This window comes from Perognathus longimembris, chromosome 25 (assembly GCF_023159225.1).
Source record: "Perognathus longimembris pacificus isolate PPM17 chromosome 25, ASM2315922v1, whole genome shotgun sequence".
NCBI lineage: Eukaryota > Metazoa > Chordata > Mammalia > Rodentia > Heteromyidae > Perognathus > Perognathus longimembris.
In genome coordinates this window covers 4,855,781-4,871,139 of record NC_063185.1, presented here as the reverse complement: position 1 = coordinate 4,871,139, position 15,359 = coordinate 4,855,781, and the positions used below count along the sequence as shown (strand labels likewise).

At 40.2% G+C, this 15,359-nt stretch overlaps 1 protein-coding gene across 1 annotated transcript in view; it reads right to left on the bottom strand.

Annotated features, from left to right (window-relative positions):
* Nucleotides 1–6,749: 6,749 nt before the first annotated feature.
* Nucleotides 6,750–15,359, bottom strand: part of Ddx46 (DEAD-box helicase 46) — a 46,722-nt gene continuing 38,112 nt past the window's right edge. The window contains exons 22-23 of the mRNA XM_048333988.1: nt 9,597–9,670; nt 6,750–7,376 (exon numbers count right to left, since the gene is read on the bottom strand). Coding sequence (XP_048189945.1) covers nt 7,329–7,376; nt 9,597–9,670 — 122 coding nt within the window. The 3' untranslated portion in view covers nt 6,750–7,328. The remainder of the gene's footprint in view (nt 7,377–9,596; nt 9,671–15,359) is intronic.

Genomic DNA, 15,359 nt, shown 5'->3' with positions numbered 1-15,359 from the left:
ATAGCTAGGATTAAAAACAAGCTACCATTGGCACCAGGCAGAATATTTTTTAAGCACTTGTTATAATTAGGTTGAAATTTTCTACCTGCAAATGAGAATTATTCAAATATAATTTGGATTCTGAGGACTCAAGACCTAAGTTCATGTACTAAAAAGCCTTGCTGTGGGACACCCAAGTTAAAATGTTTTATATCTTATGTCTTCTTCAGTCACCGTTCTCGTTCTGCAGGAGCCAGTCACAGGTCTAAACTCCATTTTGTTCCTCTGACAAACAAGTCCACTCATACCCAACAAGTATCAATTGGCTTCACTTAGCTTTCTTGAAGCAATCCTGAAATAAAGATCCTGAGACCAAGGCCCGACCAAGATTACTTGCTGTCAGTTTTATAAATCCCTTCCCTTTTCTCTATGCAGAAACCCAACCCATTCCTTGTTCCCACTTTCTTTAAAATTTCAAAGGTCCTATCAGCTCCTGGGAGACATATCTAGGATTGCTGAACCTCTTCATCTGTTCTTCCCTATGTGTCTACATTAATTAAAACTCCTTTCCTACCCAAATTACTGCTCCTGTCTGACTGGCAGGCATATTGGGAGAAGTGGCCATGCCTAGTCCCTTAAGACTGAGCTGGGTCTCATGCTCTAAACTCCATTAACAACTCCAGCTTCCAGGAATGGAATGCATGTAACAGCAATTTGTTTAAACTGTTCATTTTAAGAATTACTAAGATTTCTGGTTATTATGCACCAGATATAAATCCACTTGGCAGAAAGGGTTAAATTCTGCAGTCCTTCCTCCTATAAATGTCAAGATGTCAAAGGGGAGGTTCCCAGAAGTACTACAGATAATGACTGACAAGACACTTTACTAAGCAATGGGAAGGTGCAAGGGATTGCTTGTCCAACCCCATGCAATTAGGACTCAGAGGAGATAACACAGGATTGAGCTCTACTGTGAGCATGACCCTCTGGCCAAGAAACAGACAAACCCATTCATTCACCCTCCTGATAGCCAGCAATTCAACATCAGCCATATGGTCTGTCAATACATGCTCAGCCTCCAATAGATACTCTGGAACCAAGGCTCATGTGTGCATCACTGGCTGAGATGGCAGGATTCTTTGACAGAGAGCATTTAATAACACCATTTAAAATATTATCTCTATAAAATACTAGGGGGAAAAAAACCTGATTGTGCTGGGCTCTGGTGACTCATGCCTGTAATCCTAGCTACTCAGGAAGCTGAGATGTGAGGATCACATTTCAAAGACAGCCCAGGCAGGAGTCTGTGAGATTCTTATATCCAATTCACCACCAGAAAACCAGAAGTGGGCAAGCGCTAGCCTTGAATGAAAAAAGCTCAGGGAAAGTGTTCAGACCCCAAGTTCTAGCCTAACAACCGACACCCCCCTCCCAAAAAAAAAACACCTGATTATGCAAGCACTGCTCATATGTAAAAGTGAAATGTCAAAGAAACTATCAGTGTGAGTAACTTACCTTCTTCCCCCAAAATAAACACATTTTCTCTTCTTTCTTGACTTCTTCCTCTCTCTTCCTTCTTTGGAGGGTTTGACAGGTCCTTTGCCTTGGAAGTCATGACTCCAGCCCTTTTTGCTTGTCTAATTTTCCTAATAAGACCTTGTTTTTTTCCTAAGCTGGCTTAAACAACAATCCTATTTACACCTCCCAGAGCTGGGATGACAGAGGCATATTACTACACCCAGCTTTTACTGGTTGAGACACAATCTTGCAAACATTTTCCCCGGGTTGATTGAAACTGCAATCCTCAGGATCTCAGCCTTCCAAGTAGATAGGATTATAGGTATGAGCCACTATACCCAGCTGAGAAAATCCTAATTTTTAAATTCTTCCCTGCCTCATCCAAGCAATTGACTATGTTGTCAGACTACAGTTAAATGAATGACACTCTTGCAACAGTCTTTTAAACTAACTGGGATTTCAGGGGTTCACAAGCATGCCTGGCTTGCTATCTCACTTTTTTGGGAGAGAGGGACTGGGTCTCACTATATAACCCAAGCTGGCCTAGAATTCACCATCTAGCCCACCTATATTTGGACCCTCCAGCCTTCTGCCTCATCTTCAAAACTGCTGGAATTATACCAACACAACAGGCAGCTTTTTCTTACTCTTGAAGTGAATTGTGTGGGTGCATCACAGCACACCTAACACATCATGACTACTCAACATCTACAACTCAACTATTACCTGAAACGGCATTTGTACAGGAAAACACTTTTTGGATGTGCCTGGACATTGTCACTTAGCATTTTTGCTCAGAGCCAGCATTCTAACTCGAGTATATGTCTACTTCCGGCTTTTTGGTAGTTATTGGAGACAGAGTCTCACAAAGTTTCCTGCCCAAACTGACTTCAAACTGTGATCCTCAGATTTCAGGCTCTTGAGTAGATAGGATTACAAGCCTAAGCCACCATCATCTAGTTAAAAATATTCCATTCTTTAAAATTCCAGACCTAGGGTTTTTAAAGACATCATAATAATATATGAGTAACTCTGGTTCCCCCAACAGGTTAAACTTTCCTTTTTACTAAGTGGTTCTTGTCCCCCTCTACAAAAAAGCAGGACTTTTTAAGAAGTTTGAATTTCCTCTTGACAGCTTGTGTTTCAAAAGCAGGGACGCGGGGCTGGGAATATGTTGCCTAATGGCAACAGTGCTTAACTTGTAAACACAGAGCCATGGGTTCGATTCCTCAGCACCACATATATAGAAAACGGCCAGAAGTGGCGCTGTGGCTCAAATGGCAGAGTGCTAGCCTTGAGCAAAGAGAAGCCAGGGACAGTGCTCAGGCTCTGAATCCAAGGCCCAAGACTGACCAAAAAAAGCAGGGACTCTTTGTATGTAGATGCTATATATGGAAGAAGCTAAAAAAAAAAAGAAAAAGAAAAATAACCCAAAGTAAATTCCTGCACAGGCCCTGAATCCAATCCCTAGTAATTAGGGGGCTCGTGAGGGAGTTGATTCTTCATCGTGAAGTGATGTCATTTGGCATTAGGCACTCATACATCCCAGTTATGTACTGCACCTACAAAACCACAGGAATTATCCAGGAACCAGGGGTTCACACCTGTAATGGGGAAGCTGGGATCTAAGGATCACAGTTCAAAGCCACACTGGGCAAGAAAGTCTATGAGACTCCCATCTCCAACTGACCACCAGAAAACCAAAAGTGGTGCTGTAGTTCAAGTTGTAGAGCACTAGCCTTGAACAAAAAAAAAAAAAAAAAAACAGCACACAGGCCCTGAGTTCAAGCCTCACAAGTGGCCAAAAAAAAAGAAAAGAAATCACCCACCAGATTTTGTGAGGAATGTTTGTTAATACTTCATCATATTGCTACTTGGATTTATACCTGAGGAAACTATAGACTGACATCGAAAACAATGGTAAATGTCAACATATATGGGAACTGTGACCTGGTAATGGAAAGTTAGCTGCTTTTACACCGACAGAGCTGGCTTATGAGAGCAGACATTTCATCAAGCAGTAGTTAAGAAGCTCTTGCTAAGCCAGGAGCTCCTGCCTGTAATTCCAGCTACTCAGGAGGCTGAGATCTGAAGATCTTGGTTCAAAGCCAGCCCAGGCAGGAAAGGCCATGAGACTTTTTTTTTTTGGGGGGGGGGGCAGTCCTAGGGCTTGGACTCAGGGCCTGAGCACTGTCCCTGGTTTCTTTTTGCTCAAGGCTAGCACTCTGCCACTTGAGCCACAGCACCACTTCTGGCTGTTTTCTGTATATATGTGGTGCTGAGGAATTGAACCCAGGGCCTCATGTATACGAGTCAAACACTCTTGCCACTAGGCCATATCCCCAGCCCCGGCCATGAGACTCTTATCTCCAACTAACCACAAGAAAACTGGAAGTGGCACTGTGGCTCACACTAGCCTTGTGCTGAAGAGCTCAAGGACAGCGCCCAAGCCCAGAATTCAAGTCCCATGACTAACCCCTCCCCCCCCCCCAAAAAAAAAGATCTTGTTATATTCAGGTCACATGTTCCATTGCAGATACTGGTCTTTAAGGTTCTCTGATGGTTACCACTATCACACAATAAATACTCTGTACCAAAATGTAAAGAACTGGTGGCTCCAGACTTGGATCAATTGACTGACTGGGACAGGATTTCACTATGTTAGCCAGGCTGGTTTTTAACTCATGGGTTCAGGCAACCCTTCCTCAACCCTGCCTCCCAAGAAGATGGACTACAGGAGAACACCTGCTACATGGAAGAGTATTGTACTGGGCAGAAACACCACTCAGAATCCTGACCTACTCTAAGAACTTCTTTCTTTTTTGTTAGTCATGGGGCTTGAACCTGAGGCCCAGGCACTGTCCCTGAGTTGTTTTTTTTTTTGTTGGAGATTAGTTAGTGCTCTACACTTTGAGCCACAGTGCCACTTCCATTTTCCTGGCAGTTAATTGGAAATAAGAATTTCATGGACTTTCCTGACCGGACTGGCTTTGAACCATGATTCTCAGATCTCAGCATCCTGAATAGCTAGCTAGGACTACAGGTGTGAACTCGGAGCCTGGGTGCTGTCCCTGGGCTTTTTTTCACTCAGGCTAGAGCTTTGCCACTCTGAGCCACAACACCTCTTCCAATTTACTGGTGGCTAACTGGGGTAAGAGTCTCACAAATTTTCCTACCCAGGCTGGCATCAAGACATGATCCTCAGATCTCAGCCTCCTGAGTAATTTAGGATTGCTGTCATAAGCTACCAACGCCCAGCAATTTGTTTTGTGTTGTTGTTGTTTGGAGGCCAGTCCTGGGGCTTGAACTCAGGGTCTGGGCACTATCCCTGAGCTTGTTTTGCTCAAGGCTAGCACTCTACCACTTGAGCCACAGCACCATTCCTGGCTTTTTCTGTTTATGTGGTACTAAGAAATCAAAGCCAGGGCTTCACGCATGCTAGGGAAGCACTCTACTACTACGCCACATTCCCATCCCCCCTGCAAATTTTTAAAAGATATATAGAGAACAGTTTTTCATTTAACTGTCTACAAATATAAACAAAGCTATAGAAACTCTAGAAAGCAGTTGACCAAAGATAATTTTAGAAAAATGTAGATTGAATTAACTTTATTTTATGAAGAATTTAGAAAACATGAGCAAATCATTGATACTGTACTTAAAAAAAACAAGTAAAGTCTATACATCATTCAAATAGAAACCAGTATGACATTTTTAAAAATGTACTAACAGCAATGTTTCACCTTAGACAAAATACCATTGGCAGCTCATCACAATTCGACATACACATGAAGGAAATGCAAGAATAATCTAAATCTCTGGATCTCCAAGTAACCCAGTGAGCTGGAAGCAGCACCATTGTCACACCCATGTGGGACTGCCACCCATCCTATCAAAGAAAACAGACTCAACTCTTGGTGAGTGAGATAAGTAAATAAACCAGGGTAAAAACAAAAGATTCCACCACTGGAACTGGAGTACATGGTTTGTTCTGCTGTTGCATGTGTTTTGCCTGCTTCCTGGTCAATCATGTATATGGATGTTTGAGGATGCTAAGGGTATGTCCTACTTATAGTTCACTTTTCCACTATAGTAACTTTATATTGAATAATGACTAGTAGTCCCTTGTCACTTTAACTGTAACATTAAAACGATCATTTTGATAACTAGAGAATTCTTTACTTCATTTTTAAAAAACTAACTGAAGGATATTTCAAGAACTTTTCCTCTCAATTTAGTAAACCTATCTAATTGGGTCCTGCCCTCCCTCCCACATACAGTATATACAGTAATAGCCACTTAAACATTCAGGAATCAGATCTTGAGAGCCCTAAGATATAGTTGATTTCTTGTGTATTAAATTGCACTGAGAGATGATAGTCTGAAACTTGGGTACTCGTATATTTTGTTACTATTTATTTTTTGATAGTACTAGAGTTTAAACTCAGAACTACTCCTGAGCCACATCTCTAACCATCCCCACAAAATGTTTTATGATTTTGTTTTCCAGGACAGAATCTCACTTTGTAGCCCAGGTGGACTTGAATTCATAATCCTCCTGCAAAAGCCTCCTCATGCTGGGATTACAGGCTTGCAGCATTACACCTCATTTTCAAGTGTGTGTGTGTGTGTGTGTGTGCGCACACGCATGTTACACATGCGTACACACGAGTACTAGGGCTTGAACTCAGGGCCTGTGCTGTTGCTTGGCTGGCCTGCTCACACCTCGCATTCTATTACTTGAGCCATGCCTCCAATCTGGCATTTTACTGGTTAATCATAGATGGAATCTTTCAGACTTTTCTGCCTAGCCTCACTTCAAAGCATCATTCTTCAGATCTCAGCCTCTTGAGTAGCTAGGATTACAGGTAAGAACCACTAGCATACAACTAATTTTTATGTTCTTTTTGGTGACATTGGGGCTTGAACCTAGGGCATCAACTTTGCTAGGTAAGTACTACTACTTGAACCTTACCCTCAGCCAAACAAATTAAGAAAAAAGATTCATAGCATAAACAACCCTGAAGGAAAAATCAGATTAAAAGTAGTAGGGTGTTTGTATACATATCATATGTACAGATATCTAAACAAACACTTCCAGTGAGAAAAGGAAATCATTTAATACTTACAGGCTACAGTCACTTTTCTTCTAAAGAAGATGAAAAAATAATTAATACCTAAGGATAGAGCCAGAGGTTTTAAGGAGAACTTGAAAACAGTTAAATACTAAAATTCTTTGCAGCGTAAAGGAATGGAGGGAAAAAAATCTTTAATTTTACCCAAACCAAAAGTAGACCAACTATTGTCAATTAAAGATGATAAAATGAAAAGAAAAACTCAGCCTAATTTGTAAAATTTCTATTACAAAATTCTCAAATCCAGCCCATATGTTCCGAGAATTAATATTTAAGTTCAAGGTTAAGTGAACAGTATAGAACGAAGAATTTTACCTTTTCTCAGGAGATGATCACAATTTCTTTGAAAGTGGATAATGGAGTAGCCCCTTAGTGACTCAGAGACTTTATTACTTTCAATACAAAGTCTAAATGTATCCATTTTTAAACCAGGGGAATAGTATCCAAATGTTTAAAATATTAGTATTTAAGTTTTACATTAAAGGACATGATTGCACTCTGAAAACAGGCTGATTTAGATATAACTATTGGGGGGTACTTACTGTCAGAAGATTTCTTTAGCAAATACTGGTTTCTTGTATTTAAAAAATCAGCAAGACAGAATTTTAAAAGTCTTAATTTACAATATATTGTAAACTTCAGACAACGGCCACACGTATCACAGAATAGGATAGGTAAAAAATATTTACTAGATGTTCATAAGACTTTATATCTTCCTTTATTTGTTGGTTGGTATGAATTTTGCTGTGACAGAAAACAAAAGATACACGGTCAGAAAACAAGCAAAACAAGAAAGCATTAAGATTACTTCCTTACTATTGTCATTAATTAACATTACGACATCTGACATAGTTCCCACATAGTGAGAACGTTTCATTGGCTAATCATTTCTCTCTCTGTTCAGTGCTCCTGGCCAACTATGTTCTGAATCAACTTCATGGGGCAGAACCTACAAGCATAAGTTTGTTTTTTTTCTATTGCTCCTATACTTCTATTACTCCTAAGTCAAACAATCTTAAGTCCTTGACTTAAAGGCTACTTTGCTCTTGTGAGTCTTTTTAAAAAATAATAATAATAATCTCATTTCCACTCCATGATGATTCTGAAAGTAGAATTCTAGAAAACTATCAAATACACATTTTTTTAAAAAGAAAGGAAGATTTCTCTTCAAAGTACCTTCATCCCAATTCATCTGTTGGAGGGAGAACTTAAGAACTTCAACTAGCACAGAAGATTCAAGGATATTTCTGCCTCCTTTGGAAAGCCTGTCTGGAAGAGCTAGTTTTTCCAAAACCAAATTAACTTGTTGCCTAAGTTTAAAAACACTGACAGGGCTGAGGGAACAGCTCAAGTGGCGGAGCACTTGCCTAGCATGTATAAGGGCCTGGGTTTAATCCTCATTAAGGCATATAAATAAGTAAAAATAAACTAATAATAAAAACTCGAGGAAGCCTATGTGTTGGTAAAGACTGGGATAACTGGATTTTTTTTCCTTTTACTTCAATTTAATGTCATAAAGAAGGTTTTTATATACAATAAATCAGTGTGCACTGTAACCGTTTACATTAAAAAGTCAATAGTTTATCTAAAATGTTTTTTGGGGTTTTTTTGCCAGTCCTGGACCTTGAACTCAGGGCCTGAGCACTGTCCCTGGCTTCCTTTTGCTCAAGGCTAGCACTCTGCCACTTGAGCCACAGCACCACTTCTGGCCATTTTCTATATTTGTGGTGCTGAGGAATCGAACCTAGGACTTCTTGTATATGAGGCAAGCACTCTTGCCACTAGGCCATATTCCCAGCCCTATCTAAAATGTTAATCTGGCTGCATAGCACATTTAACATTTCCCAGATGAAAAGAGAAAACAATGCATTCATCATCACTTTGGACTATTTTGAATTTTGAAAGTGATAACTGGAATTTTTATAAACTGCAATGAGTATCAATTGGTTTAAAACTCTTTTGGAAAATTAAAAGTTAACCTAGGGCTGGGATAGTAGCTTAGTGGTAGAGTGCTTGCCTAGCATGTATGAAGCCCTGGGTTCGATTCCACAGTACCACACACACAGAAAGGCTGGAAGTGGCACTGTAGCTCAAGTGGTAGAGTGGAAACTTGAGCAAAAGAAGCACAGGGACAGTGGCCAGGCCCTGAGTTCAGGACCCAGGACTGGCAAAAAAAAAAAAAAAAAAAGTTAACCTATACATATTTTATAAATAATTCCACTCCTAGGTATATATCCAAGAAAAAACAGTGATGTGTAGTAAAAGGACATGGAAGAATACTAGAAATCATTATATATAAAAGCCAAAATCTGGGGCTGGGAATATGGCCTAGTGGTAAAGTGTTCATCTCATATACACGAAGCCCTGGGCTCGATTCCTCAGCACCACATATATAGAAAAAGCCAGAAGTGGCGCTGTGGCTCAAGTGGTAGAGTGCTAGCCTTGAGCAAAAAGAAGCCAGGGACAGTGCTCAAGCCCTGAGTTCAAGCCCCAGGACTGGCAAAAAAACAAAACCAACCTACCAAACAAACAACAACCAAAAAAAAACCACAAAAGCCAAAATCTAGAATAACATGGTTATTCTAGATCAAAGACCAGTATGTGTATTACTTGTATTCACACACTAAATATTACACAATCATGAAAATGAATGGATTACTGCTACCTGCAACAACAAAGATTGATCTCTTTAAAATGATGTTGAGATACAAAAACAAAAGTAGCATGTAAGTTCACTTATATGGAGTTCAAAAACAGACAAAACTAATCTATGATTTTGAATCACACATTTTTTTTGCATTTGATAGATCAGTAGTGACAAGAAGGGTGGTGATGTTCTCTATTTTCTTGATCTGAACAGTGATTACATGGATATCTGTCTCCTTAATGATCTATGCACACACATGTCTGCGTTTAATTAAAGTTCAATTAAAAAAAAAATCAGTCCTTGAGGTTTGTACTCACCAGTCGGATCAGTTCTTCTTTTATGAGCCTGGTGATTTCTGCCTTTGCTTTCTGCACAGCCAGTTCATTGGCACCTGGTGAATGAGTAGAAAATAGTTAATTACTAGAATTACACTGGATGTTTATCCATGTCATGGAGGTCTAGGAATAAACACTGTAGGTAACTTTTAGAAAAACACCGCCTGCCAAAAAAAAAATACCAAAGAAACTGTTCACTGCTCACTGTTCACTGAGAATATCACCCATATTAACAAAGGACTGTTTATTATTTTCGAGTTTCAAATGTGACCAGTGGAACTTGTGTGACTGAGTCTTAACAGTCCTGGTGATGTCAGGCCAAAGGTATGGAGTCCAGTGAAAGACTATCTGCCTAGCAAGCGCCAGGCCCTAAATTCAAACCCTATGAGCACAGGCATACAAGTAGTTCTGGTATATTGATTAAAAAGAGCAAAGAAAAGATTAGCAATCTGTCCATAAGAGAGTAGGAAAGGGCTAAATGGAAATACAACTTCTTTGATTTATTTTACTTTACAAGTATTTATTAAATATTTATTGTGTTTTCTTAAGTCTGAAAGTATGTGAAAAAGACACCATGTGAATATGCTAAAGATGAATGGAAGAGTGTCCAAGTTTTTGAGGGAAGCTGACAAAAAGAGGATACTGCAAAAAGGAACCATATGTGCAATGGTACAGGATTAATAAAAGAATGTTTGGTCAAGTGTAGTGGTTCACAACTGCAATCCCAGCCCATGCAAATGAGGCAGAAGGATAGCAAGTTTGAGGCCATCCTGGATTACTTGGGGAGATTATCTCAAAAAAACAAAACACCAAAAGGAAAACATGCTTAATTACTGAAGAGTAGGTAGGAGAAAGGTAGCATGGCTAAGGAAAAAAGTATAAAAGAACAGATTGCTAACAGGACAAGGTAGGCTGGAAACATACATGTCATTATTAATTCCAGAAACACTAAGCACCTACCAGGTATGATATACTATGAGAGATTTTTTTTTTTTTTTGGCAAGTTTTTGGGCTTGAACTCAGGGCCTGGGCGCTGTACCTAAGCCTCTCTGTGCTCAAGGCTAGCACTCTACCACTTGAGCCACAGCGTACTTTCAACTTTTTCTGAGTAGTTTAGTCAAGGTAAGTGTTTCACAGAGTTTCCTGTCTGGGCTGGCATGGAACTATAATCCTCAGATGGCAGCCAGGTCCTGAGTAGCTAGGTTTACAGGCATGAGCCACTGGTGTCTGGCTGAGAGATTTTCTCTTTTATTCATTTATTTTTTTGTCAGTCATGGGGCTTGAACTCTGGGCCTGGGTACTGTCCCTGAGCTCTTCAGCTCAAGACTAGCACTCTACCACTTGAGCCACAGTACCACTTCTGGTTTTCTGGTGGTTAGTTGGAAATCCGACTTTCCTGACCGGGTTGGCTTTGAACCATGATCTGATGAGATCCTCAAGATCTCAGACTCTTAAGTAGCTAGGATTACAGGCAGGAGCCACCGGCGCCTGGCCTGGCTGAGAGATTTTAATACATAAGGAATTTATACTCTTTAAGATTGCATAGACCAGACAGACACCAGTGGCTCACTCCTGCAATCCTATTCAGGAAACTGTGATCTGAGGATTGCAGTTCAAAGCCAGTCTCAGCAGGAAAGTTCCTGACTCTTATCTCCAATAAACTACTCAGAAAAAGCCAGGCACTGTGTCTTAAAAGAGTGCTACCCTTGGGCACAAAGAGACTCAGGAACAGTGCCCAGGCTGTGAGTTCAAGCCTAAGGATCGGCAAAAAGATAGCACAGACCTTTAGAAAAGAAAACTTATAAAACCATTACAAGAGAAGCAGTTTACCAGGTATCTAGCTAGCTAGCTGTGTCTTATTTTCCTATCATTTATCCAGCTCTTATTTGTCATTTCTATATGTACATATTATCTATCATCCTATCTGTGGTTCAAGAGGAAAAAACCCAGAGTCTCACACATGCTAGACAAGCATTCTACCATTAAGCAACACCTCCAGCAGTAAACAAATTTCAAAAATCACATTTAAGATGCTTCCCATGGACTCTCCATGTAGGGTAATTGTTTCCCCTTGGTGTACGCACAGTACTGTATTCACAATATCACAAAAACATATTTCTGGGGTCAAATCAACACTTTTGCTGATGGGAAATGTTAATCAAAAATTTCAGAGATGAGGATTTGGGAACCAAAGATAGGCAGAGTGGGATGTGAGGTTGAGGGCAACAAGAGGCAGTGTGTAAGTACAGTTATGCTACATGAGGCACACTCATAAGAGGAAAGGAGCTGGACCAAAGTAGACAAGAGACTGAAATGTCAGAGAATAACAGGAAGCTGGGTTGCACTTGCAGAGAGCTAGAACTGAATCAATATTTACATACAAATATAAACTAATGAGGAAAAGAACTGACAAGAAATGAGGGAAATTTTCCTCCTCACTAGAGGTGACTAACCTTTTCAGTGAGGGAGAAGGGGAGATAACTACTTGCTTGATTGACTTGAGTGACTGACAAAGGGGAAGAAAGAAGGAAGATGAGCAGGCAGAAACAGCTTAGCAGGAAGGAAAAGACTGAGGGCATGGCTATGAAATCATAACAATATATTTTAATTCTAAACTTCCATCAACAACTGTCAAAAACATTTAAAGGTATGTAGGGAAGTTGAGTGTTGGAAGAAAAGTGGATAAAAGGAAAGAGGGCAAATACAAGAGACTATTCAGTCTGGAAATTACAGGCAAGTAAACACAACTGAAAATGAAAATTGGTAGGAAAATACGCTGCTAGACAAGAGTTGGTATAAAACTGCCAGGTGGAATGGTTCATAAACATTTAGCTGCTTAGGAGGTAGAAACTGGAGAATCGCCATTCAAGGATAACCTGGGCATACAAGTTGGTAAGGCTCCATCTCTCTCATGGCTGATGAATTGATGCCATGCCTATCTCCACTACAGGGGAAGCACAATGGCTGGGCTCAGTGTCACTAGCTACCATCACACTCAGTGACCAGAAACACAAGTAAGAAGACCCAGGCATAAAGCAAGGTTCTACCTAGAAAATAACCGAGGCAAAAGGGGCTGGAGGCACTGCTCAAGTGGTAGAGCACCTACCTAGAAAGCATGAGACCTTGAGATTTGATATCACAAAAAAAATGTTAAGATCCTTGATATTTGTACTATTTTAAAATGAAGAAAAGCCATACTCTCACATAACCCTTCTTTAGCGAGAGCTTGACCATTTGAACCAGCTTAACTTTTTGACTAATGTAATTTCTTTACGTAATAGGTTACACATGTTTCTAGGTAGTCATGAAAAAGGGGCATTTCCCTTCGTTGGTCCTAAAATAACTCTGGCTGCTTTTGGATTCTCCACTAGTAAAAAGAGAGGGCCACAGAACAAGCTATATAAATTATACAGGCTGCCTTAGGCATGTAAGTCCTTCCTGTTCTCCTTCCCTCTGCCTGGTGGGAGGCCTGGAGTACTGAGCCACACAGATCCTTCCAGGAGCCAGGCAGTTGGGGTCCCTTCAATTACAGAACTAGAAACAGATGACATTGGGCTCCTTCCACACTAGCAAGACCTGCTTTCATCCTGTTAGTATTCAGCTGAACCGGATGGGATTCTAAAATTAAACAATCCCTTAAAGAATCCCATCTCCCAAAATTCTATAGTCTTTCTCTCATTTTAATTATCATCTCTAGCTCTTAGAAGTGTTATGTCTTCAGAATACTTCTCCTTAAGGCTTGTTTTCAACAAGTTAACCTTTTACGGAGGGGGAAGGGGAAGGCTTGCTTGGATTACTATAAAAGCTACATGCTGTTCCCTAAGAGCAACTGACAGTGGAGGAAAGTAATCAGCAACATGGTCTGTGGAAGGAAACTGGACAAGTGCCTTACTGCATGTCACCGGGTGACACACATGTGGTCTCACAGTTGTATAGAAACTTCATATGAACTTTGACATATGAGTAAGTACTATCCCACACAGCATTAAATTCCAAAAAGATCCTTTTTCAAAGGAAAGAATTGTCTCTCATTTACCTCTACATGTAGACTCTTAAAATATAGATTTTGCTTAATATAGCTAGGATAGTCAAGCAGAGAACTAAAGTCTAGCTCTATGTATAGCCACAGTTTTATCACCATATTCTTTTGCACATCTTGTATCCTCATTCTATATAGTCTAATGAACACAGCAGCAAAGAAATATACAGTTAATGAGCAGAACGATGCTAATTTTCTCTGGAGATTCAGGTGCCAGCCACCCCCACTGAAATACATAGTAAGGACGTATGATATAGAAACAGAGGGCTTCAAACTGAACCAAGAAGAAATAAATCAACTAAATAAACCAATAACTTACGGTGAGATACAGGAGGTAATCAAGAACCTCCCTACTAAGAAAAGCCCAAGCCCAGATGGATTCACCAACGAATTCTACAAAACCTTTAGTGAGGAGCTAATTCCAATACTCCTCAAACTCTTCTGCGAAATAGAAATGGAGGGAGAAATCCCAAACTCATTCTACGAAGCTAATATCATACTCATTCCCAAACCAGGCAAAGACCCAACAAAAAAAGAGAACTACAGACCAATATCACTAATGAACACAGATGCAAAGCTCCTCAATAAAATATTAGCTAACAGGATCCAGAAACTGATCAAGAATATCATACATCATGACCAAGTAGGCTTCATCCCTCAGTCACAAGGATGGTTCAACATCCGTAAATCAATCAACGTAATTCACCACATAAACAGAACTAAAATCAAGAATCACATTGTTATCTCAGTCGATGCCCAAAAAGCCTTTGACAAAATACAACATCCATACCTATTAAAAGCTTTGGAGAGGGGCTGGGGATATGGCCTAGTGGCAAGAGTGCTTGCCTCGTATACATGAGGCCCTGGGTTCAATTCCCCAGCACCACATATACAGAAAACGGCCAGAAGTGGCGCTGTGGCTCAAGTGGCAGAGTGCTAGCCTTGAGCAAAAAAAAGAAGCCAGGGACAGTGCTCAGGCCCTGAGTCCAAGCCCCAGGACTGGCCAAAAAATAAATAAAGAAATAAAGAAGGAGAAAAAAAAAAGCTTTGGAGAGAACAGGAATAGATGGAACATTCCTCAAAACAATAAAAGCCATATACAACAGACCAACTGCTAATATCATATTAAATGGAGAGAAACTTAAATCATTCCCCCTAAACTCAGGAACAAGACAAGGATGCCCACTCTCCCCACTTCTGTTCAACATAGTGCTGGAATCCCTAGCCATAGCAATAAGGCAAGAGGAGGACATCAAAGGGATCCACGTCGGCAAGGAAGAAATCAAGTTATCCCTATTCGCAGACGACATGATCTTATATCTGAAGGACCCAAAAAACTCAGTACCCAAACTCCTACACCTAATAAACCAATTTGGCAAAGTAGCAGGATACAAAATCAATCCACAAAAGTCAGCAGCTTTTCTGTACACCAGCAATAGACAAACAGAAAAGGAAATTATGGAAACAATTCCATTTACAGTAGCCATAAAAAGAATAAAGTACCTAGGGATCAACTTAACCAAGGACGTGACGGACCTATTCAATGAAAACTACAAAAATCTAATAAGGGAAATCAAAGAAGACACAAGGAGATGGAAAGACCTCCCATGCTCATGGGTAGGCAGAATCAATATAGTGAAAATGGCCATATTGCCCAAATTGTTATACAAATTCAATGCAATACCTATCAAAATCCCAGCCACATT